This window comes from Delphinapterus leucas, chromosome 17 (assembly GCF_059928025.1).
Source record: "Delphinapterus leucas isolate spDelLeu-1000000601 "Yukka" chromosome 17, BTC_Dleu_Yukka2, whole genome shotgun sequence".
NCBI classification, from domain to species: Eukaryota; Metazoa; Chordata; class Mammalia; order Artiodactyla; family Monodontidae; genus Delphinapterus; species Delphinapterus leucas.
In genome coordinates, this window is record NC_143145.1 from 62,242,603 (window position 1) to 62,267,853 (window position 25,251).

The following is a 25,251-nucleotide window of genomic DNA, read 5'->3' on the forward strand; positions in this document are numbered from 1 at the left end:
ACACCTAAAAATCCTTAGAAAGTGACAGTGCCATTAGTTACGTGGCGAACTGGTTATGTGTTTGATCTTACTTCGTATTAATTTTTACAATAACAAACTCAAGTAATCTTGAGCCCTCGCCCCGGTTTGTTTCTCCAAAGGCCCGGACAGTGCCAGCAGTCTACACGTTGAATGGTGAGAACCGAAGGCTTCTTGAAATTTAGCCTTATAATCAGGCACTCAAGGTAAAAATGCAGAAATAAAAGCTGCAAGTCTTAGCATAGCGCCAAAAGAGCTCAATAGGAAGGGCCTAGAATGGTGTGTTCAAGGAGACGGAGAGATTGGCGGGCAATGTCCTGAAACAGTACTTCAACAATCCAAAGGAGTCTGATGATTCAGGTTAGGAATTAACGCCAAATCTCGGGTTGGTACACCTTCCCCGATTTCATATAAGCTCAAGAGTAGTCGCCTTGCCCGGCAGAGACCATTAAATGACTTGCGGCAAATCTCTTCCTTCAAAAGTCTGACTTTGACCGCCAACCTTACTTCCAGCCAAGTCGATCCTCCTCCCTCCAAAGGGGATAAGCAGCCACGGGTTAGCGTGGGCCCTCGCGGCTTGGCCGACTGTTCGGAAGCACCCGATTTTCGGAGGCTGTGGGACGGAAAAATAAATCCAGTCCGGGTTTTGTCTGCGCGGGGCGACCGGAGGGCTGCGAGGAATGGCTCGAGAAGAGGGGGGCGGTAGTGGAAAATACACAACACAAACAGCTCGCGCCGGGGCACGGCAGCTGCAGGCCCGGAGCGCGCGGGCCCGGTAGCCGGCCGCATGGAGCGAAGCGCGGCCCGCGGCTCCGGGGCGGCGGCGGCGGCGGCGAAGGCGGCAGCGCGCCGCTCGCTCACACCCACCCCCGCCCGCGGCCGCCGCGCCGCCCCGCCGTAGCCGCCGGCCGCCGGCGTCCCCACGGGCCGGTCCAGCGAAGGCGGCGCCCGCGCCTCTGCAGCCAGTGGCAGCCGGCGGCCCGGGGAGGCGGCCCCCGCAGCCCCCCGCAGCCCCGCGCCCCGGGCGCCTGCGACCACAGCGGCCGCCCGGGGAGGAAGAGGAGGAGGAGGAGGAGGACGAGGGGGGAGGTGACAAACTCCGGCTCGGCGCGGCGGCAAGCAGCCCGCGGTCAGGCATGCAGGCGCGGCGTCTAGCCAAGCGCTCCAGCCTGGGCAGCCGCCGGGGGAACGCCGCGCTGCAGCCGCCAGGCCCCGCGCCCGCCCGGGAAGGCGCGCTGCCCGGGCTCCCGCTCCCCGCCCCGGCCCCGGCCCCGGCGCCGGCCCCAGCCCCGGTCCCGGAGAGCTGGAGGCCGCCACTGCCGCCGCCGCGCAGCGCCGGGACCGGCCCCCCTCGGGCCGCCGGGGCCGCCGCCGCCGCCTCGTCTCCGGTGCTGCTGCTTCTGGGGGAGGAAGACGAGGACGAAGAGGGCGGGAGCAGGCGGCGGAGGGGGCTCGGGCGGGTGCAGGCGAAGCCCCGAGGGGGCGCGGAGGAGGAGGATGACGACGAGGAAGACGAGGACGAGGAGGTGGTCGTCGAGGTGGTGGACGGAGACGACGACGACGAGGACGGCGAGGAGCGCTTCGTGGCCCTCGGCCCCGGCCGCCAGCTCCCCAAGGGCCCGGGCCGGGGAGCACTGAAGGTGTGTGCGGGTTGCGGGGACTAGCGCGCGCGGGACCCTCCTGCGCGGTGAGGGGACGGGCCCGGGGGCCCGGCGCGGAGCGGGTTGAGGCCGGTACCGGGGACCGCAGAGGCCGGGCCGGGAGGGGTGTGTCCGGCGGCTCGGGTGGCCGCGCGGGCAGAGCCAGGGGGCTGATGAGCTCACCGCTCGGGCCCCAGCACCTTCACCGGGCGGCCGCTCCCACTTTCCTCCAAGGCCGAGGCGGGCGTGCTGTCTGATGTGGGTGCGGGCAAAGGACGCTTCTCCCGAGCGAGGCGGGGAACTTGGCGATGGGACGAGGTAGGCGCCGGTCTGCGCCCGGTGGGGACGGGCGAGGTAGGGAGGCAGTGAGGTTGTAGTCCTTCCCGAGGAAGCACGAGTGGCCCCCTTCCCCTTATTCTGAGGACTAGTCAGGCTCATAGGAACTAGCAAACAGCTTCTCTTCTCAATCTCTCAACCCCTCCTGCCTCCAAGAACAATTGTGGATGAGTTTCCGTCAAAAGCGCCTGTGAGGGAACCGGTAAACCCAGAAGAGCAAAAAACCAAGTCCCGGTGTATACATGCATTTTGCTGGCAGCTTTTGGCAATGCCGCCCCGCCCACCCCGTACCCGCGGCTTAAAACTCGACATTGTTTGGCATTGGGGTTTTTTTCCCCTCCTCAACATAGCAAATGGGAAAAAAATAGGAAACCAGAGAAAGTGGGGGTGGGGGGGAATTTGCCATTTAAAATAGACGTGAGTTTCTGCTGAGAATTCAAGCAAAGGCCCTTGTGTACTGAAGCACCGAGAGATCTTTCCGTTTGTATATCTTCAGGAGATAAGGGCTTTATTATTACACAACTGACTGGCTGGGCTTTCAGGCATGTGATTGGCCAACGCAAACCACGTTGAGGTTCTTGCACAGTGTATGTTGCTAAGAAGTTTTGAGGGCAGCAAGTGGGAAGCAATGGAGTGAGTGATTTTTCTGAAGAGTGGTGCTTAAAATCAACTGGATAAAACTATTGATCGGAGTTTTCAGAAGATATTGGTATTTCAGGAAGAAAAACACATAAACAAATGAGCTTACTAGTTAGAGACTATGAAAAAAAAAATCTTCAGGGGCTTGCAGAAAAAAGTCAGCTCCTCAAACCATGAAATTGCAGTTCCAAAGAAATATTAAACGTCAGCATTTAGAATAGCCCCAGAGTAGACATGGGCACAGATTTCTTTCGTAGACCACCCTGGAAATACCAACTCTGGGAGTGAGAAATTTTCAGCAAGTAGTCGTTTGGGATGATAGTTTTTGACAGTTGCTTGTTGGAATCCAGACCATGACCACCATCATTACCGTGGTCTAATAAAAAGCCTGCATCGTATGGCTACAGGATATAGCTGGGTTTGGAATTAAATCACATGACATCGGTGACATTAAGGAACAAAAGTAGTGACTCCTTAGCATTTTTGTCCAGAAATACTGAAAAGATGTCTTGTGGATTGGACAGTGGTTGCACAGTTTGTGATAGAAAAGTTGATTATAATTTATGGTCTGTGCTCAAAGCAAACTCAATGTAGAAAAAAAATCAAATATATGAGAATAAAAGAACTAGGGTATGATCATTCACACTGTCAGAAAAGATTTTTCACATCTCCGAGCAAATTTCTGCTTAATTCTTTCAAAAGGGGCTTCATTTTATACTGTTGTGGTTTGCGCATAACTTTTCAGGAATTTATATATTGAGTAGCTTGAGGTATAATTTTTGTAATCTTTTCCTGCTTTAAAGCCGTCTTGACACTGCATGTGAAGAGGTTTTTCTGATGAATAAAATAGTATCATCTTATTCGAATGCATAGATGAATGTCAATATCTTATATATATTTAGGCATTCATTTATTCGCATATTTATCGAGCACCTAATATGTGACAGGTACTATTCTAGAGCACAGCAGTAAGCACCTTCCAGATGCCCACATCCAGCAAGAGAAGCTGGAAGCAGAGCAAGAAGCAACCAAACAGACAGATAAATAAGCATGGTGCTTGAGATTGCGATGCACGCCATGAGGGAAATAATGATACCTCAGTGTCTAGGAGGAAGGAGACAGCTTGTAGGGAGAAGGCCTCTCTGAGGAGGGGACATTTGATCTGAGATTTGAGACATGCAACTTGGGAAGATCTTTCCGGAATAACAGTTGCAAAAGTCTTGAGGTGGGAAGGAGAAGAGGATGAGTATGGCTGGATCTTGCTGGAGATATGTCAGGGAGGCAGGTAAAGGCCAGCGACGTAGAGCCTGGTGGACCTTTTTAAAGTAGAGTAAGAAGTCTTTGGAAAGTTTTAAACATGCAAAATGGTTTGTATTTTTAATAAGGTCATGCTGTGTGGAGTATAGAGGACAGCAGGGAGGAGCAGGGGTCCAGTTAGATGGCGATCGTTGAAGTCCACATGAGAGGCGAGGGCACTTTGGACTAGGAGTGGTGTTAGAGAGGAGGGAACAAATTCAGGATCGATCGTGAAGATCCACCTGCAATAACTTGCTGATGGATTACGTGGCGGCGGGGAGGGTGACAGAAAGAAGGGAATGCAGGATGAGGCCCCAGTGTAAAGGTTGGCCAAATGTGCCATTTGCTGAGATTGGGCAAACTGGGAGAACAACAGATTTTTGTGAAGAGAAAAATCAAGTCTTCTGTTTTGGGCCTGTTAAGTCCGAGATGACGCTTAGACACCGGCATGGAAACTTCAAATAGGCGGATGGCTGTAAGGTGTGGAGCTGAGGGGAGAGGCCACGGCTAGAGAGAGAAATTTGGGAGATGTGTTGATGTCATTTAAAGCTGGGGATGAGAAGGAGAGTGCAGCAGGCCAGAGGAGAGGACAGCCTTGGGCCAGACTCTGGGGCACAGCACTGTTTAAGTTTGGGTGTGGGAGGAGAAGCCAGCAAAGACGATTGAGAAGCAGCAGCTAAACATGTCAAAGGAAAACTAGAAAATGGAAAGTCCATTTAGTTCCAGAAGTAGGGAGTAATGAACTGTGTTGAATACCACTGGGATATGAGTAAGATAAGGACAGAGACATGTTCATGTGGATTCGATAATATGGAACGTATGGGTGTCCGTAACCAAAGAATGTGAAGTCAGGGATGCGACCCAAATGGGCTGAGCAGTGAGTAGAGGCAAGGACATAGTGAAAAACTCTCTTGTTGGAAAGGAGAACAGAGAGAAGGGGGAGAGAGCATATGGTTTAGATTGTTTTGAAGATAGGATACTGTAGACTCTAATGCAGTGACTACAGCATGTTGGGAATGATCTGTTGTGTGTGTAGAAAGTGTATTTGTTTTCTGTTGCTGTGTAACAAAGTACCACAAACCTTTTGGCTCACAACCATCCTCCCGGTATCTGTGGGTTAGGAGTCAGGGCCAGGCTTGGCTGGGTCTGCTGATGACTCTCACAGGGCTGCAGTCAAAATGTTGGGTGGGCTGTGGTCTCTTTGGGAGGCTTGACTGGGGAAGAATTCACTTCTCAGCTCCCTCAGGTTGTTAGCAGAATTCATTCCCTTGCATCGGTAGGTGTGAGGATCCAGCTTCTTGCTGCCTGTTACCTGTAGGCTGCCCTCAGCTCCTAGAGCCCCTCTCCCTCAGCCCCTCTCCCCCACCCCACCTCTACTCCTGCAGCACTTTATTACATGGTTTCCTCAACATGGCCTCTTACTTCGTCAAGTCAGCAAGGAGAATCTTAGCCCCTGTCTGCTGGCAAGATGGAGACTCATACAAGGCACTGTAATCACAGGAGCAGTACTGCATCATCTTTGCCATATTCTCTTGGTTAGAAGTGAATCATGGGTTCCACCCACACTTAAGCGGGGGAGATATGCGAGGGCATGAATACCAAGAGGTGAGGGTCGTCAAGGGTTACCTTGGGGAGGAACCGAAGATGCAGAGAAAAGAGGGATAAGTTCAGGAGGAAGGTCCTTAGAAAAGTCATAGGGCAGGGGACCTGGAACCCAAGTATAGGGATTGGTCTTTGACAGAAGCAAAGACCCTTCTTCCATTAGGGAGAAGGTAGAGAAAGTAAGTCCAGATGTGGGTAGTTGTATATTGGATGGTGGTCAGATGAAGTAGTATTCACCTGATGGCTTCTGTTTTCCCCCTGCAGCAGGAGGGAAGGCCATCAGCTGAGAGCAAAAGAGATTTGGGATAAGAGCTAAAGAGATAGTGTTGTGGGAGAGTGGGAGAGCAAAGGTGCCAGGGAAATCAGATGGAGTTGCTAGACAGTATCAAGGGCCCATCTGATGTTTGTGGTTCTTACTTGTACAGTGTAAGCAGTCTGTCTGGGTATGTGATTTTCCCCACCTTCATTCCATTAGCTCAGGCATAGAGTGACAATGACAAACAGAATGCTAGCTAACGTTTATTGAGTTATTTAATTACCATGCTAGTGCAAGTCTAAGTGTACAGGCTCATTTAAACTTCATCCCATATCCCTGAGTCAGGCATTAGTATATCATCCCCATTTTACTGAAGTGATAAGCAGTTTACTTAAAGATACACAGGTGTTAGGTGGCAGAGCAAGGCTTTGAGCCCTGGGCAGTCTCACTCCAGAGCTAGTACCATTAGGCCTTACACTTCACTGTCCCTTGGAGACAAAGCAGAGAGCTGGATTCAGCAGAGATGCAGTTTAGCCAGGTGGGTGAGCAATGACAAGAGAGCGAACACACTGTTGACGAAGTTGGCACTGCTGTGACTATAATGATGGACTATGGGATCTAAGAAAAGTAAGGACAGGAAGGGGGCATGGGCTGGTAAAAAAGTCAGGGGTCAGTGGATTGGAGAAAACAAAGAGGAATCAATAAAATCATTAAAAGAATGGGAATGAAATGCAGGACAACTTGGGTTCCAAGGTAATGTTAATATGAATGAATATTTGCTGAATACTTACAAGCCAAGAACTGCACTAAATGCTTTCTGTGAAGGAGGATCTACTGAGAAATTGTGATTTGGGAATCAGTATTCTCCAGCTGAGTATACTGACTTGGATGTGAATTAGCACATCTGAGGCTGTATGGTCACAAGCAGAGCCCTGGTCCACATCCATAGCCTGTGCTTTTAATCTCCCTCTACTTATTTGTGATGTTTATGCCCATTTATATCCAGGAGTATTTGGGAAGGCTGAAGAAATAGAGGAATAGATGCTACTAAGTATCTGAGATGCTTGATTACTGTAATGGCTGCTAATTTGGGCTTTAAATGAGACAAGAAGACAAACTTGGTATTACACAGTTTTCAATTTCTGATCGAAGAAGCTTACATATTTATGGGCAGTAGTAAGATTCCACACACCCCCAAAAAACAAAAAAATAGCCTCCTGGGCCCTTGAATGAGGAACACCAGGTAAATAATGTCTCCAACCACAGCTTAATAATAAAATTAAAAAAAAAAATACAAGGACACTGTCAAACGGAGGAAGGATTCTAAAATAAGTTGCTACTCAGTGAAGGCAAAACAGTAGGGGGCTGAGATAACTAGGCTCAGGGCTGTGCTCTGCGATGCCGTGTATTAGTTATGGACAAGAGCCGGAGAGTCTGAAGGGATTGATAATGTAGTGTCATAATAAGGTTAGGAGACACCTGGACCTGAAAGACCACTATTAGTTCTATCAAGAGTACATCTGTTGGAAAACTGGGAAGAAAGTTTGTTTTTTTTTAATTTTTAAAATTTTAAAACAAATTTATTTATTTATTTATTTTGGCTGCATTGGGTCTTCGTTGCTGCGCGCGGGCTTTCTCTGGTTGCGGTGAGCGGGGGATACTCTTCTTTGCGGTGCGCGGGCTTCTCATTGCAGTGGCTTCTCTTGTTGCAGAGCGTGGGCTCTAGGCACCCAGGCTTCAGTAGTTGTGGCGCACGGGCTTAGTTGCTCCGTGCGGCATGTGAGATCTTCCTGGACCAGGGCTCGAACCCATGTCCACTGCATTGGCAGGCGGATTCTTAAGCACTGCGCCACCAGAGAAGCCCAAGGGAAGAAAGGTGTTTTTTTTTTTTTTTTTTTTTTTTTGCGGTACGCGGGCCTCTCACTGTTGTGGCCTCTCCCGTTGCGGAGCACAGGCTCCGGACGCACAGGCTCAGTGGCCATGGCTCACGGGCCCAGCTGATCCGCGGCATGTGGGATCTTCCCGGGCCGGGGCACGAACCCGTGTCCCCTGCATCGGCAGGCGGACTCTCAACCACTGTGCCACCAGGGAAGCCCGGAAGAAAGCTTTTGAAGTGAGATAATATATGTCAAAGTGCCCACCTTCAGTGCTTAATAAATATTAACGGAGAGGAATCTGTTTCATGTGTGCCAGCTTTTTGGGGTGGTTAGCACATCTATTAGACTGTCTCTGGGCTATCAGATGGCTTTAAGAAGCCTTTGGCAGGGACCAGTGCAGCAAGCACTGAATTCCAGTTTGCTGATAAGTATGTGTGTTGCAAATGGTCTGCGTTGGCTCGAGGGGAAGGCATGTGCATCTGATACCAGGCAAAGTTGTCATTCACTGAATTGTCGACTGCCAGACTTGGAAGGGAAACAGAGATTATCTGGTAACCCAACACCCCCTTTAGATTGCTCAGCACACCGGGACTAGGCAAGGTGAAATGCCTTGTCCGGCTAGGGCTGCTTAGCACCCTGGTCTGCCCAACCCCAAGTTCTCGCCCTCTTTGCTGGGTTAGTCCTTTGTGCCTGGAATGATCTGCGGTTAGTTCACTGCCTTAGAGTTGTGGTGAGAGAAATCACAGTTTCCTGAAGTCATCTACCACTCACTGCTTATCAACTTCTATTTTTGGAATGCTCTTCCTTCCTAAAGTACCTCAGGGAGAGGTGGTCTCATTTCTGGCTGTGGGAGGTGGGCAGGACCCTCTGTGAATCCTGTCCAGGTCAGTCCCCCTCCCTGTGCAGTTCCCAAGGGACACGTGTGCTCAGAGGATGATAGAAAATGGCAAATGAGCCCCATTTCATCGTGAACCGAGTTCCCTTCATCTCTGGCTTGGTGTGCCTGGTAGACTGGCCTGGAAGACGTAGTTTATACTCAGCCCTTAACTAGGGCCTCTCCTCCACCAGATTTGACTGCTGGTTGGGCCTGCAGTGCCCTGTAGCACAAGGGTTAGAAAAGGAGGAAAAGCGAGAAGTCAGCCCTGCCTGGAATCCCCTCACCTGAGCTTAGTGAGGAGGCGCCAGGGAGCTACCGCTGGGATGTCCTTGACCTCTGAGAGCCCCCGGAGCCTATTCATTGGTAAATGTGCCCTGGTCACATTACCCTGTCTTCCTGCTCATGGGTGCTCAAAGGGAAGAAGAGTGGGAGCCTCTCCCTGCCCACTACAGTGTGCGCAGTCAGAACTTCTGGTCTGCACACAGCAACCAGTCTTGTACCATGGCTTGATACAATGTCTGCTAAAGCTGGGGAAACTTGACCTTTAATTGTCCTGTCCCATCTCTATGAAGGTAAATGCATGGTTTCCATTAGACTTTCTGAAATATTTGAGAATACTTAGAGACCCTTATAGCCAACCTTCCAGCCTAGTCGAATCTCTGAAATAAGAATGATTTTCTTTGGGTTTGCTGTCCATGTTTCTGGTCATTCCCTCAGGAGATGTTTATTATGGGCCATGGCTTGCCATGTTCCTGATATGCATGTGGGAAACAGCAGTCAATAAGGCCGACTTCCACTTCCGGGGAGCCTACAGCCTGGCAAATTCCTGCCAGGTTGTCGATAAAGAAGTTCAAAGCCCCTTTTCCTCTTTATCCCCAAGATCAAGGTTACATCTGCCGAGAGACCTTGCTAGGCTACCACAGTTTGGGATGTAATTTTGATGCATATCCTAAAACATTTGTAGCCAGTCTATATGAAGAAGATTATATGGGCTGGCCAGGAGGTAATTCCTGAATAGCTAGTCAAAGGATGAGTTTAGATCACCAAATCTGGCACATAACTTCAGTTGGTCTCATGTACTGGATGAAGTGGAACGGAATATAACTCTGAGATTCGTGTAGTGGAATTAGAGTGATTCAGTTCTCACACTTCATTGAAGATACTATTTGGAAAACCCAGTGTTATAATTTATACATAGGGGAAATAGGCTTGACTCTAGAGTTTTGAAGGAGAGTCTGTAATTTTAGGGTAAGAACTTTGCAGTAACATACAAAAGGGGATCTCATCTTGCAGAAGACCATGGAGCCTTGAGGTGCAAAAAATTTAAAGGGTTCTGCCTGTCTATGGCTCCATGAGGATTAAGAGTGTATAGTCTCCATGCTACACATGACAGTTTCCAGTGACACACTTGCTTTCCTTACGTTCTTGTCATAATGGAAGGCTGAGCGAAAGTAAAGCCTCACTGATGCGAGCTAATTGGGGATGGCTGGTCTCTCCTTGTGGTGATGGAAGTGTTCTGTATTTTGCCTGTGGTGGTGGATACACATACCTACATATGATAAAATTGCATAGAACTAAATACATATGCAGTTGCACACATACACAAGTGAATATATGTAAAACTGGAAAAATCCAAATAAGGTTGGTAGATTATATCAATGTCAATTTCCTGGTTGTAATATTGTACTATTATTTTGCAAGGGTTACCACTGGAGGAAAAAAACAAAAAAAGTGCTCCAACATTTTAAATTAAATCCAATTTTTTAAAGGCAATGTGCCTTGAAATATCATTTAATAAAACCTACAGACAGGATTATTTTAGTCCATTAATATGACCCGTGTAGTGGCCTTGTTAGTAAGATGGGAGGGAACATGGTTGAGTCAAAGCAGATGATCCCTCTATCTGCCCCCCTCCCCACTGTTTCCTCTGTGTAAATCCAGATGTGAGGTAACAGGCCCTGGGTTCAAATTCTGGCTTCTCCACTTGCTAGTTGCATGGCCTTATCAAGTAACTTGATGTCTCAATGCTTCAGTGTTATCAAAGAAAATTGGTATAATATTGTTCTGTCATTGCCTATTGTTATTAAATATGGCCCACAGACCTCCTGAAATTAGACACGGATGGCAATTTATCTCCTTTATGGTTCCAGAAAAGAATCTTTTGTAAAACTTTGTTCAAGGCTTCAAAATCCTACAGTTAGTTTGACTGTTACAGCCGCCTGCTTGTTCCACACTACCAAGGTATTTCAGAGAGCCGCTTCCTGAAGTGACTTCGTTCATCTGAACTCTGGGGTGTTCCATCGTATCAGTGGTGAGCTTGAATCTTCCCTTTCATCTCAGGAAGCTGTGAGTCATTTATCTACTTGTGCGAAGAGGACAGAAACATTCTAGCTCTCAGGCTCATCAGTCTGTTCAGATCTATAGCTCTTGTATTGGAAAAAACCTGGCTAGTAGCCATACAGGTGGGAAAAGGCTTACCACGCACGTTGAATTATGTGTCTATGTGTCGTTGAAGCCTGCAATGGAAATACAGTGATGTCACCTTTCACCTCTAACTTGCATGTGGCTGAGAACCCCTGAGGTGTGAATTCGTCCTTTCCATCCTCCTCTGCACTGGTGTCTACGACCTGTTGTGCTTTTGTTTGGTGAAGAACTCACTGTTCTTTGGGTAGATGGGGATGCAGAGCCCAAAGTATACTTCTAAACTCTTGTAAATACTTGCTTCTACTATTGGGAGATATCTAGATGGAGGAGAAATGGACTCTGGTTAAACAGCATGGGGAAATTCCAGTTAAAAAGAGAGATACAGATTTTTTTTTAAGTTATAAAATGTTTCAAACATAGACGAAATTGAATGAGTAGTACAACACCCATATACCTATGAAGAAGTTATTGACCAAGATGCCAAGGGCCATTTTGAATTTGAAGAAGGTGAATATAGATTGTGGCATTCACGTATTTATTGGACTACAGAGCCTTTCTTTTTCTTCTAGAACGTCTTTCCCTTGGGATACATTTTGGGAAATACCGGTTTAAAATTATTTTTCTAAATGGGAAACCCATGGAAAAGTGACTTATACGTGGGATAACTTACTAAAACTACATTATTAAAGAAATAAATTGTCATACACACAGAGAAAGGTTAAAATATTGTTAGTGGGTCCTGCAAGCTTTGAAATATTTTTTCTAATAAAGCTGCTAATTTCTTCGGTATCAAGTTTCTAAAAAAAAAAAAGGAGTATTTTATGTGGGGAACTTTCACTTGTGTATCCGTGAATACCATTCCTGTGGGTGAAATTTAAAAACCGGTAGCAAACCCTACTTCTCTTGGTAAATCAGGCTCCATGATGGGTCTAGTGGAGGAGATAGGAGGTATGGGAAGTGCTACCATGACAGAATTACAAGGTTCCCAGGGAGCAGAAAAACACACGGTGCTGATACTCAGGCAGGTATATTTAATAATATGTTTTCCACATTCTAGAAGAAAAAAGATTGAAAGTATCACAATTGTTTAAATGAAGAGAATGTATCAATTCAGTAGGAGACTAGGATTGACACATTTTCTGTCAACAACAGTATGACTACTGCAAATAAAGGGGTTAAGCATTTGTGAACACAGGACCTTGTGTAAGGACTCTTTACTAGCTATTGTTCAATATTTATTTCAGTATTACCCAACATTTAATGCATTATAATTTTTAGAGGGCTCTCATAGCTAACTTGGTAATCTTGGAAGGTGGATTTTATTATCTCCATGTTATACATGTGGAAAATAAGTGTTGGAGAAGAGTGGAGCAGTTTCTGTGGACAAAAAAAAAGTAGAGAGAGAATTTTTTTTTACCAAATGACATATTTGTCAAACATTTCAGAAAACATTTGGGGCCAACAGATTTAAAAAATAATTGGAATTGTTACCTAAGCAACAATGGAAATTTAAGGAAAGAAGGGCTTTATTTTGCAGTAATTTTAAATTAAAAGAACATGAAATACAATTTTCATAGGTTGTCATAAACACTTTCATGTAGCTTATTTATTCTTTGAAAGTCGCTACAAGTGCTTGCTGAAGAGCAAACCTCACTAATTTGTATCAATTTGGGTTAGGATCCAAAGTTTAACTTAAAGAACTTTTTTTTTTTAAATGTAAGCTTTTGACAGTGTTTCAACTAACAAGTTCGTATACTTACAACTCAAAACTAGTTTAACAAAATGTTAGAAAAATAGTAGAAATATTAGCATAAGGATCTTAACGACTTATAAAAAATGAATATGTGAAGAGTATCTGAAGGAAAAATTGCCTTTTTCATCAGATATTACTTGCAATAAAAGTTATCTCAGAAAAAGGAGGAAAATGGGCCTCTGAGCCTATGTAAGCATACACCGAACACTATAGCATCTTAGAGTGGGAAAGAGGAGGTGGACAGTATGGGAGGAGCCACTAGAAGGTTTGAAATGACCCAAGGTAGGGTTTATGGAAAGGGAAGAGGAACTGCCATGCCTGGTGGATGTTTATGAGGTTCTGAGAATGTGCTCTTAGCCATCTGTTGGGTGACAGCAATATTCTTCAGCTCTTTATTCTTATTCTAAAAGAGAGTTCTATTCAAATAGGTCTCTCAACTCTCTGTATTGATTTTGTCACTTGAAATTTTCTTGCAATCTAGCACAGAGGTTATAAGAGAAAATCCTTTTTACTTAAAAAACTATAATAGAAATGATGTAGTTTTCACTGCTTGTAAACTATGGCTATCTTTATGTGTTAAAATTGAGTTATCTCAAAGATCTTGCTTAAATTCAGTGACAAGTTAATGGTTTGATTGTTTAAAAAATTTGCGTGGCAGGTGGTTGCTACTTCATTCAATCCCATGGTTATTTCATTCAACAACTATTCACTGAGCTCCTACTCTTTGTCAGCTCCAAGGACACAGGAGAGAAAAGACATCGGAAGGGTTCCCGTTCACATTCTAGCTGGAGAGACAGACAGTAAACTTTGCGCATGGTTGTGCGTTGCTAAGCTCGGAATGCGTGGAGGAAGAGAAGATTTGGGTTGGAAAGGGGAATCGAGTTCTGTCTTAACTATGTTAAGTGTGAGATGCCTGTAAGACCCCCATGTGGAGATGTCAGGTAGGCTGGAGGTAGGTGGAGAAGACAGAACTAATGGTAAAAATCAGAAGTCATGGGCACATGGACAATATTTAAAGTGATGGGATTGGGTGAGAATACCTACAGCGCAGGTAGAAAGAGAAAGTGCCTAGGACTGGGCTCTGGAACGCTTCAAATGTAATTCTCCACCTCTCTATTTCTCTCTCTCAACAGCTTTCTTATGATTTAATTCAGGTAACATACCATATAATGCTCCCTTTTTAAATACACAAGTCGATGTTTTCTAGTATCGTCACAGAGCTGTACAGCCATCACCACAATCAAATTTTGGAATATTTTGTCACCCCAAAAAGAAACACCGTACCCATTAGCAGTCACTACTCCGTACTGCTTTGTATGCACGTATACTTGTGTTGTTTTACTTTATTTTTCAGTGCCAATAAGTCTTTATTCATTCATTGTGCTTCTTCAGGAAGAAAAGAAAGCAGGAGGGAGAGAAGGGTTAACATGCATTAGAAAACAGTAAGAGGAGGGAGAGAAAAGAAAAATCCAGTACAGCAAAGTCAACCATTTAATGAATAAACCCCAATGATGGGGTCATCACAGCCCAAGGGAGTCTAGTCTTCTGCAGTTCAGGAAAAAGGGGAAAGGAATCAGAGAAAGGACACAGACGGGTCCTCATTTTCCTCCCCCACTCTCTTCCTTCTTGTAAATTCCAGATAAAACTTTGGTTTCTAGCAGTAAACATGGAGTTGAATTACATCCAGTCTACATCCTATTAGATGATCTTGCGTTCACTTTGACATCAGATTCTTGCATCAGCAGAGGAGTCCCTGAGCGCATTGGATAGACTTTCTTTCCCTTCTCAGTCTCCCACTCTGAGTTTCTATGTGGAAGCCCCTTGCTATGGGTTGGAAATGAGGGCTAAAGAATTCCTAGTTTATTCAGGTTTTATGCAAGTCTTTTAGGGTTTAGAGTCATTCCAAGAATTAAATATGTATGTGTGTCTTGTTGTTTGTTTTGGCTAAAGGTGGGACAGGAGGCAAGTTTTCAGGACAGAAGAACTTGTCCAAAATAGGAAGTAAGGGAAGGAGAAGGATGAGAAAATGGGCAAGGAAGTCCTGCTTTGTGAAAAGTGGCACTGAGCTTATAGTTCACATCTTCTGGCCTGGTGCAGACTCTTTTGACAAAAATGCTTTGATTATTTTTCTTTCAATGCAAAAAGAAATGTGTAAACAAGAAACACCCCAAAACAACATAAGAAAGACCAACATATTATATTTACACAAACTAGATCACATAGCAGTCACCAAACCAGCCACTGGTAATGTCCTACAAAGCTTGGATAAATCCAGAAACTGGAGGGAGCTCGATTTCGGAAGACTGCACCCAGGATGATACACCTCGCCCACTGTTTTCTATTACATTTGCCATATTTCAGCACACAGTGCTCGGCGAGGTAGGTCTGTGCTGCTCTCCCGATTTGTCAGTAGAGTTCTCTTTTCTCCATTAGCTACCCGGGCACTATTGTTACCCCTGCAGCAGGGGACACTGGCCCTGGAACCACAGAAGCCCTGGAAACAAGAAGCTCTTGTTTAGAGGACCATCTGGAAGTCACACAGAAGTACAGAGTTTTGAAAGGTTAAGGATTCTAAATTTTGTTCCAGGCATACATCCCAGGCAGCATGGGAGAGTACAGAAGTTTCATTCTTAAAATCTTGCTTACCTAACACTATCTTGAGATTTTTATACATGCAAGAATGCGTGTGCTTACACACACACACACACACACACACAAACAACACCCCTACACACACCTTTGTGTAGTGTAGACTTAGCCTAATCCAACGGAAGATAAGATCTCATGTGGAAAGTGAGCCAGTGTCCCAGAATTAAAGGTTTGGTCAGGAATCCTTAAAAAAATAAACACACACACACACACAGGCCTTACTCTTTGTTTTCACTCAGACCCTTTGGTCAACTCTGACCGGTTTTAACCTCTCTGTGTCACCTTCCTGTTCAGGGCTGATTTACAGTCATCCGGTTGCGAGGTAAGTCAAAGTCGTTCTTTAGAGTAAAGTTATTCCTGCTCTGGAGCCCTGAGATTCCTCCTATACCTGAGAACACAGTGTGCAAATGAGGGCCTCTCAGAATAATGTATTCAAAAATACAAAGTCAAAAGAGTTATGTTAAGAAAAATAAAGAAAAAGATTTAAGTACACAACAAATGTCATTCCTACATAGCTAGTACTTTGGCATCCTGAGGGGAAGCATGACCCAAGTTAGAGTTATGAGCAAAGAAAATTGTAATAGATCAGAATGGCAGGGGAGTGAACCCTCGTGGCAGCAGGCCTTCAGATGGTCCCCCAACACCCTTTGTTCTACTATCATAACCCGTGGCTTAGGATAATTCCTAGAACCCTGTACCAACAGTGGGTCATAGAGGAGACAAGACACGGAAGAACCCTGCCCTACCCCGAGAGAGTCCTTGTCACACAAAGTAGTAGCTTCTTGAACCTATTAACCTGGTCTTAACGTTTTATCTTTTTATTGATACTTTAGCATAGGACATAGATCCCTCTTCAAAAGGAAAACAGCTTCCCTATCTAGGCCACTTTCTAGCCTAGAACCTAAAACCTATGATCAGAGATAAAGAAGAATATCTCATAAAGTTAAAAGAGTCAATTTATCAAGAAGACATAAAACCCTAAGTATTTATACACCTAATACAGCTTCAAAATATGTGAAGCAAAAGCCTACAGAACCAAAGGGAGAAATAGACAAATCTACAGTTATAGCTGAATTTTTTTTTTTTTTTTTTTTTTTGCGGTACGCGGGCCTCTCACTGCTGTGGCCTCTCCCGTTGTGGGGCACAGGCTCCGGACGCGCAGGCTCAGCGGCCATGGCTCACGGGCCCAGCCGCTCCGCGGCATGTGGGATCTTCCCGGACCGGGGCACGAACCCGTGTCCCCCGCATCAGCAGGCGGACTCTCAACCACTGCGCCACCAGGGAAGCCCTAGCTGAATATTTTAATTACACTCAATTATTGATGGTTGGTAGCAAGAAAATGTAAGAATATAGAATATTTGAACAATATTGTCAGCCAACTTAACCTAATTAACATTTATAGAACACTACACTGAATAATTGAAAAATACTGCTTTTAATTGTATAATAAATATTTACAGAGATATACTGTATACTGGAGGGAAAGCCAAGTCTCAGTAAATTTCAAAGGATTGAATTAAACAGAGTAAATTCTTTAACCACAATGGAATTAAATTTAAAAATCATTTAAAAAGTCACTAGAGGGCTTCCCTGGTGGCGCAGTGGTTGAGAGTCCGCCTGCCGATGCGGGGACATGGGTTCCCCGCACCGGCAGGCGGTCCGGGAGGATCCCACATGTCGCAGAGCGGCTGGGCCTGTGAGCCATGGCTGCTGAGCCTGCGCGTCCGGAGCCTGTGCTCCGCAACGGGAGAGGCCACAACAGTGAGAGGCCCACGTACCGCAAAAAAAAAAAAAAAAAAAAGTCACTAGAAAATCCCCAAATATATGAAAGTTGGTCAGTATTCTTCTAAATAATCACTTGGAAGAAAGAAGAAATCACAATGGTAATTAGAGCTTTAATTGAAAATTAAAATGCATCCTATCAAAGTTTGCAGAAGTTAAATCACAGCTTAGAGGGAAATATATAGCTTTAAATCAGTGATCTAATCTGCCATCCAAAAAAGCTAGAAAAAGAAGAGGAAAGATAAAAAAAGGTACGGTGGGAAATCAATGAAATAAGAAATAAAAAACAATAGGGAAAATATATGAAACCAAAAGCTGATTCTTTGAGAAGATCAAATCCTAGTTATACTGATTTTATAAAGAGAGAAAGCACAAACTGCCAAAATCCAGAATGAAAGATAGGATGTCATACAGATCTACAGACTTTAAAAGCTTAATCAGGACATATTACTTTATGTTAGTAGAGGACTTTATGCCAGTATGTTCGACAGCTTGGATGAAATGGGAAAATTCCTTGAAAAACCTAAATTAACAAAACTGACCACCAGAAGTAACAGGATGTTTGAATAACCTACCATCTGTTAAAGAAATGGAATTTATAATTGAAAACCTTTGCATGTGGAAAACTCCAGGCCTGGATGCTTCACTAATGAACTCTATCAAATACTTAAGGAAGACATATGTAATACTAATCTTACAAAACCCTTTACCAAAAAAAAGGAAGATGGTATATTCCCAATAAATTTTATTAGGCCAACATAACCCTAATACTAAAAACATACAATGACATTACATATAAAGAACTTTAATATACATAGATACAAAAATACTAAACAAAATATTAGCAAATCAAATCTAGCCATATAAAAATGGATAATACATTATGACCAAAGTTTCTTTTTTTTCTTCCAGGAGTATAATTTTTGTTAAATACTTGAAAATCAATTGGTGTAATTAACTATATTAATTAGATAGAAAGGAAAAAGCCACATGATCATGTCAATAGATGTAGAGAAAACAAAGTTCAACACCTATTCATGATTTAAAAGAAAAAAAACCTCTCAAATTAGAAGTAGGATGGAAATTCTCAAATTGATAAAGAGCATATATAAGAAACCTATAACATCACACTTAACAGCAAAAGACAATTTCCTCCACCAATATTAGGAACAAGACAAGGATGTATGCTCTAACTCCTTTGTTCAACATAGTGCTAGAGGTTTAGCCAGTGTAACAAGGCAAGAAAAATAAATGAAAGGCATAAAGATTAGGAAATAAAGAAAGTAAAACTGTCTCTATGTGCAGATGATATGATCATCTACGGAGAAAATCCTAAGGAATAACAAAACTACCAGAAATGATGAGTGAACTTAGAAAGGTCACAGTATACAAGGTCAGTTTTACAAAAATCAGTTTCATGTACTTCATTGAAAAAATGAAATTTAAAAAAATGTTTATAATGGCATCAAAATCTAAACACTTAGGGATAAAATTAATGAAAATATACAAAAAATATGTGTGAAATCTATTAGACAGTGATGGGAGTAGTTAAAGAAGACCTAAACAAATGAATTGACATACCATGTTCAATTAGTAAACTCAATATGGTTAAGATGTCAGTTCTTCACAAACTGATGTATAGATTCAGTGCCATTCCCAGTGAAAATCTCAGCAGGACTTTTTGTAGTAATTCACAAGCTAATAGAAAATGTCTGTGGAAATACAAAATATCAATATATAATAGAAAAATAAGAACAAAATTACAAGACTTACTCTACTTGATTTCAGGACTTACTATAAAGTGAGAGTTATCCAGACGTTGTGCAACTGGTGCTACAGGATAGAAAGGTAGAGTCATGCAACAGAATAGAGAGGCCAAATACAGACTGACATAGAAATGGCTTAACAAAGTCACCAAAGAAATTCAGTGGAGAAGTCTTTTCAACTAAAGGTCGTAGAGAGAATAGAAAAACCCTCTATCCCTACCTTGCACCATACACCAAAATTACTTTAAAATGAATCATATATATAAATATAAAAGCTAAAACTTATAAACTTCTTGAAGAAAATAGAGGAGAAATCTTTTCAACCTCAGGGTAGGTGAAGAATTTCTAGACAAGAAAGCACTAACTATAAAAGAAAAAAATTAATGAATTAGATGTTATCAAATTTAAATATGTATGACCATCAAAGGACACAATTAAGAAAATAGATTAATAATTAAATAGATTTCCTCTGTTATTACTTTTACCTGGGAATATTCAAACATTGCATTCATTTTGTGCCTACTCTGTACCAGTCCCTTTGCTGGATGCAGAGAATGTACTGTTGGACAAGAAAGATGTGGTCCTCATGGAACATTCAGTTTAGTGGGAGAAATAGACAAACAAATAAATAATTACCATACGAAATGACAACTGCCAGGATGGGAAAAGTATAACACTCATATTATGGCTTTCATTTTACAAATGTAGAAACCTGGCAGTGGTTAAGAATTTACTAAGTTGCAAAGGCAGTCTTAGCTCATACTTGCTGACTCCTATTCTCCCCCTTGCCCTCCACCTTTTTTTTTTTTTCTTTCCATTCTAAGCAAAGGGAGTGGAATTTTAAACTTAAGCTTAGTGGCCAGGATCAAGTAGCAAATGGTATTCACGCTTTTAGTATACTAGGAAGAGAAATGGAATTGTAGCTATTTAAAGAAATTCCATTTCAATGTTGCTGTTTTAAGCCTTGTTTTAAAGTTAGTTTTTCATACTACGATGTCGACATCAAAGTTAGGCAAGTTTCTCAAAGGATATTCTCTTGCTGTATAGTGCCCAGTGAGTTGCAAAGGAGAGCTCTGTGCAGGCAGCCTGTCTAATCTTTGCTTTGCTAACTAGTTTTGGTGTATCCTTTTTTTTAAAAGTTGGCAAAGTTAACAGGAAGGTGCTGGGAAGCAGAAGTAGAGAAAATATAGGACTTGGAGCATCTCACTTGGAGAGAAGACTTTACTTTTTAAAGTAAATATGTAATGGGAAATGCATGCTTTTGTCCTCCTTTTTACCCTTGCATTTGTGACAACAAAATATTTATTGTGTCTTATGCTCTTACAGTGCTTTGTACTCTTTAGAATCATTTCACATACAGTACCTTTTGTATTTCTTATGCTTTTGACAGTCACCATCATTTCAGTTTAATCATGAGGCAACCCTGGCCAGAGGTTACATGGCTATTTCAGGATGACTTCATAAACAACTTCGAATCCTTTCTTTCTGATTTTCCCCGTTATTGTCTCATCTGCCATACATTTGTAGATTTTCATGTTGATATGTTTCATTATGACTCATTCTTGCTTTAGTCTTCTGTTTTCCCATGTCGAACTAGTGATACTTATCTTGTCTCCCAGTGACTTCCAAGCCATCATCATTGTCTTTCCTTCCTCCAAAAAGTCCTATTATTCTGATTTTCTCCATTGTTAGTGGTACCAGACCCCGTTAAAGATACTTGAGTAGGAGTGATTGCTCAATAAACGTTCATATGCGTAGGAAATGAAAGAACAAGCATGCCATTGTACATTTTCTGTTGAATTTCCTCTACCACCTTCCTTCTCTGTATCTCATTTATTACCAAGCCATATTTATTTTTTCTACCATGTTTTTTTCTTCCCTAATAATTACTCTCTTTATTCCTATAGTATCCTCATTGCGTACTTTCTGCTTCCATTCCCTCCTCATTAAAGTCTGTTTTCCACAAACCTGCTAAAATAATCTTTGGTTTTATGTAACTTTTTCATATCATAGAAGTAATGCTTGTCCTGATAATTCACAAGTCCCCGTAAGAAGAAAGAAGGAATTAACAATCGCCTAGAATTCCACTCATCTTTCACCTTGCCGTGTATATTCTTCCGGACCACAAAAATGATATCATTTATAGGGAGATCACTTATCTGGCAACCTCTATTCTTGGTGACCTACCTTAAAAGAAAATTAAGCTAACAATGCCTGAGGAACTGAAATAGATGTAAAAATACAGCTCATATATGTTTAATTCAAATCAGAAAACATTTATTTAGGGCCATGGTATACAAAACACCATGCTAGGCACTTTGAGGGCTCAAAGGTAGTGATGATTATTTACTTTCTAGGAATAGTCAGTCCAGTGAGAAGCGCCAGCCTGTTGCCTTATTCACTCTTAACACTCAGTCCCAACAAATGTGGTTATGTGGTTTCTTGGCCCACAGCAAATGAAAAGTTGGGAATTAGCAGAAAGAGAATACATCTCTCCATTAACCGTCAGTGTCCTGAGAGCAGCAAGCATAAAACTGATGTTGATGGAGCATATGGAACCTATATTTAAAACACTGTGCAAGTGAGCATATGAAATAAAAAGTTTTAAAACTCTGGATCCGTTTAACATGGTGGCAAGGAGTTCCTGAGGGCATATCACTCTATGTTACAGTTTAATAACCTTTCTACAACATTGTACCATCAAGCGAAGTTTGTTATGCTCAGTAGAGAAGCAAGAAAGCAACTAATACACTTCTGAGAAATTTACAACAAAAATTATTAAAGTTTATCAGCCAAAGCAGTAGAAACTTCCTTTATTAAAAATTGATTTATGTGGCATAAGTGTACTAACATTGTCAGGCTTATCATTTTTACCACGAGTACATCAGTATGGAGGCACGTCCCCAAATAATTTCATTCATCCCCAACAGTTGTCTACGGGTTCTTGTCACCAAAGCCCCATGTTGTTTCCCTGCCCTTCCTTTCCAGGTGCAGATCTTAAAGATACAAGAGGTGATATTCTAATCTTAGTGTCTAGAGTACACTGGACATATAACATGGAGTGTGTTTTTTCAAGAGAATCCCTATTGACTGAGGGCACTGGATTTCTTTCTTAGCTATTGCTTTCCAAGTTGTATTGCCTTCTAGATTCACCTACCAGAAAAGTAAGTCCCACCCTCCATGGCTACTAGCTTACGGGATTCTGAACAAGCATGGCTTTTCTCTCTCAGCTCTTACTTCTAAATGGGAGTCCTGAGAGATCCCTGCCTGGGTCAGCTGGAAAAAGAACAAAAATGTCCCAGCCTGTGTGCTTGGCGCATGCCTTTTTCCTAGATCATGAGAATAAACTTGCCCCTGTTTTCCAAAAATGAAACAATAGCCTAATCCATCAGGCCAATGGTTGGGGCCAATCAGGAAGCAAGCCTGCTCAGTTTGTCACCTGCTTTATGTCAGGCGCTTTCCCACGGTCCCCACCTAAGGTGTTTCTGTCAAATAGGGGAAACAAACATGTTTGCGATATTTACAGTCCAGCCTTTTGAGTTCTGTAGGAACAAGCTCAGGAGTGTTCTGGGAACACAGAAAGGGGGAAATGACTACTCACGGGAGTCCATGAGGGCTTTGGAGTAAATGATGTTAGAACTAAGTCTAAAGGCTGAGAAAGAGATTGTAAAGTGAGAAGGGGGAGAATGCCACTCTAGGCAAAAAGCAAAACAAAATAAAACAACAGCGAGAAGCACAGAGCAAGTGCAGAGACCAGGGGACAGGAAGGAGCCTGGTGGAAGGACAGGGTGAGGGTGGCAGGCCTTCGTGCCAGACTGCATCAGTTTTGCTGACTTTACCAGTGACATGCCATCATCTAAGAAGCATTTTGAGGTTATAGGGAGATTTTTTTTTTTTTTAATTTTGGAGGGAGGGGGATGCTTAAGTACTTTTTATCCCATGCATGTATTATACATGATTTTTAAGTTGTGTTTCTATAAATACAGAAATAACGAGCTGTGGAAAGATTGTGATAGCCTGTCAATCCTGAAAAAAAAAAATGTGCAAACAGTGAAGTTTCTATGTTAGAGGATACAAACAGAAAACAAGCAAACAAACAAAAAAACCCTCATGGTATGGTGAGTTTAATCCCATACCATGCATGTGATATAAAGCAAATAATGGGGCTGTAATTTAAAAGCAAGCCACAATAATAGTCAAGATTAAGAATGAATTTCTATCCAGTACACGATTGAAAAGCAAATGTAAATAAAGGTACAAAGTCAGCAAAGTTACCAAAAAAATGAGTAGGAACCTGAAAGTTACCATTGAATATGAATGCAGAAAAATATTTCAGAAAAAAAATATTTCAGGAAAAACTGATGTGAAACACAGCAAAACAAACTGAATGGAATCCTGGTATGTGATGCTCATGGAACAAGAAAAACACATATTTTATCGGGCAAGAAAAATTGATTTCTAAAAAGAAACATATTTCAGTGAACTTTAAAGCTATATAACAAGCTCCTAAAATGGTAACAAAACTATCATAAAAGTTTTAATCTTCATCCTCAGAGCTGAAAAGTCCATCATCTTCAGAGCCAGGTAAACAGAGCCTGAAAATCCACCATCATTACCAAAATCCAAATCATTATTGGTGCTCACTGCAGTGCAAATTTAGTCAGCCCCCTATGCAGGTCACCGCTCTCCAGTTCCTTATAGTGTTTTGTTGCAAAGTTTCTACTGTTAAGATGGAACTGAGTATTATAGTAATGCCTTTGTCATCATCTTTGGGCCACAAATTACAATAGTAATAAATTTAAATCTTAAGTGTGAGGGAAGTAATGAATTCCACCTCAGATGAGCTGGACTTATTTGTTGCATGTGGCTTATTTCTGTGAAGAAAAGGACCGACCTGTGTCTTTCCTAGGATGTTTTGTGTTGCTGGGCTTGCCACTGAGGAGGGCGGGGGCAGGGTAGTGCAGTGGTGTCTGGTAATCAGTAGCTGGTGATTACCATCTCTTGTGGCGGTCCACCTTCTGCCCATAACATGGTATCCTAAGCATAGAACATATTTGGAGGTAAATCTGAGCATCTGAATAGAAGTCTCTTTCATACGTGTTATTGTATATAAATGAGGTTACTTGCCTTGAATTTGTTCAGATTTGCAGTAGAATTGTGTGACAAATATAAGTCTGTACCTTTTTTCTCTGAGTTATTATATTCTTCTTATTATATATATTCTTATTATATTTAAGATAGAACCGTATAATACTTAAATGTAGTACTCACTTATCCCCTTAATATTATTCCATGTATCCTCAACTACATTTTTAGCTGCTTGAAGGTACCTTTATTATTTTAATCCCCCAGTATGGGGTGGGACGGTAGTGATTGATTATTTTATTATTTGTGTTAAGGACTGTGGCATAGTGGGAAATTCAGAGGCCTAAATCTTATTTTTAACCTAGCTCTTAACTAAAAGATTACAGTGTAATCTTGAGTAAATTTCTTTACTGCTTGTTCCTTTGTTCACCTGTAAAATGGGAGTAGACTATATATTTTTCTTTTTTACATTTTTGAACTTTAAAAGAAAGCTTTAAAAGATAATTGTAAATTCACCCACAGTAGTTCTAAGAAATAATACAGAGAGATCCTGTATATACTTCACCCAGTTGCCTCCAGTGGGACCATCTTGCATAATTCCAGTGCAATAGCACAACCAGGAAATTGACATTGATACAGTTCACTGACCTTATTCACATTTTACCAGTTTACATGCATCTGTGTGTGTGCGCAACATTGTCACATGTGTAGATTCATGTGACCAATACCACAGTGAACATACAGAGCAGTCCCATCACAAGGATCCCTGTTGTTGCCATTTATTTATTTAGGCCGTGCGTGGTCTTAGTTGCGGCACGTGGGATCTTCATTTGTGGCACGTGGGATCTTCATTTGTGGCACGTGGGATCTTTAGTTGTGGCATGTTGCCCTTTTATAGCCACAGCTACCTCTTTCCCACCTCTAAATCCCAAACCCCTAGAAACCACTAATCTGTTTTCCATGTCTATAATTTTATCACTCAAGAATGTTATATAAATAGAATTGTATAGTCTGTAACCTTTTGAGATTGGCTTTTTTCGTGCAACATAATTCCCTTGTGATCCACCCAAGTGTTGGAGGAGGTCATCGAGAGGATGTGACCACCGGTTGACCCCAGAGTTGGACCTGGGCCATTGGAGGCTCCTCACCCCCGCCCCTGTCCTTGGAATGTACATTCTGCCCACTGTTTGCACACTAGGAGCTGTTTCAAGAATGCAGCCTTAAGAGAGAAAGGTGTTTCTGAGACCACCT

The 25,251-nt window shown here is 42.8% G+C and overlaps 1 protein-coding gene across 4 annotated transcripts in view; it reads left to right on the top strand.

The window, feature by feature from the left end:
- Positions 1–366: 366 nt before the first annotated feature.
- Positions 367–25,251, top strand: part of ZNF704 (zinc finger protein 704) — a 218,385-nt gene continuing 193,500 nt past the window's right edge. The window contains exon 1 of one of the 4 annotated variants that reach the window (XM_089899016.1): positions 367–1,658. In XM_089899016.1, the coding sequence (XP_089755142.1) occupies positions 1,155–1,658 (504 nt within the window). In that variant the 5' untranslated portion in view covers positions 367–1,154. The remainder of the gene's footprint in view (positions 1,659–25,251) is intronic. The other 3 variants (XM_089899014.1, XM_089899015.1, XM_022555064.3) reach the window with 3 other exon arrangements.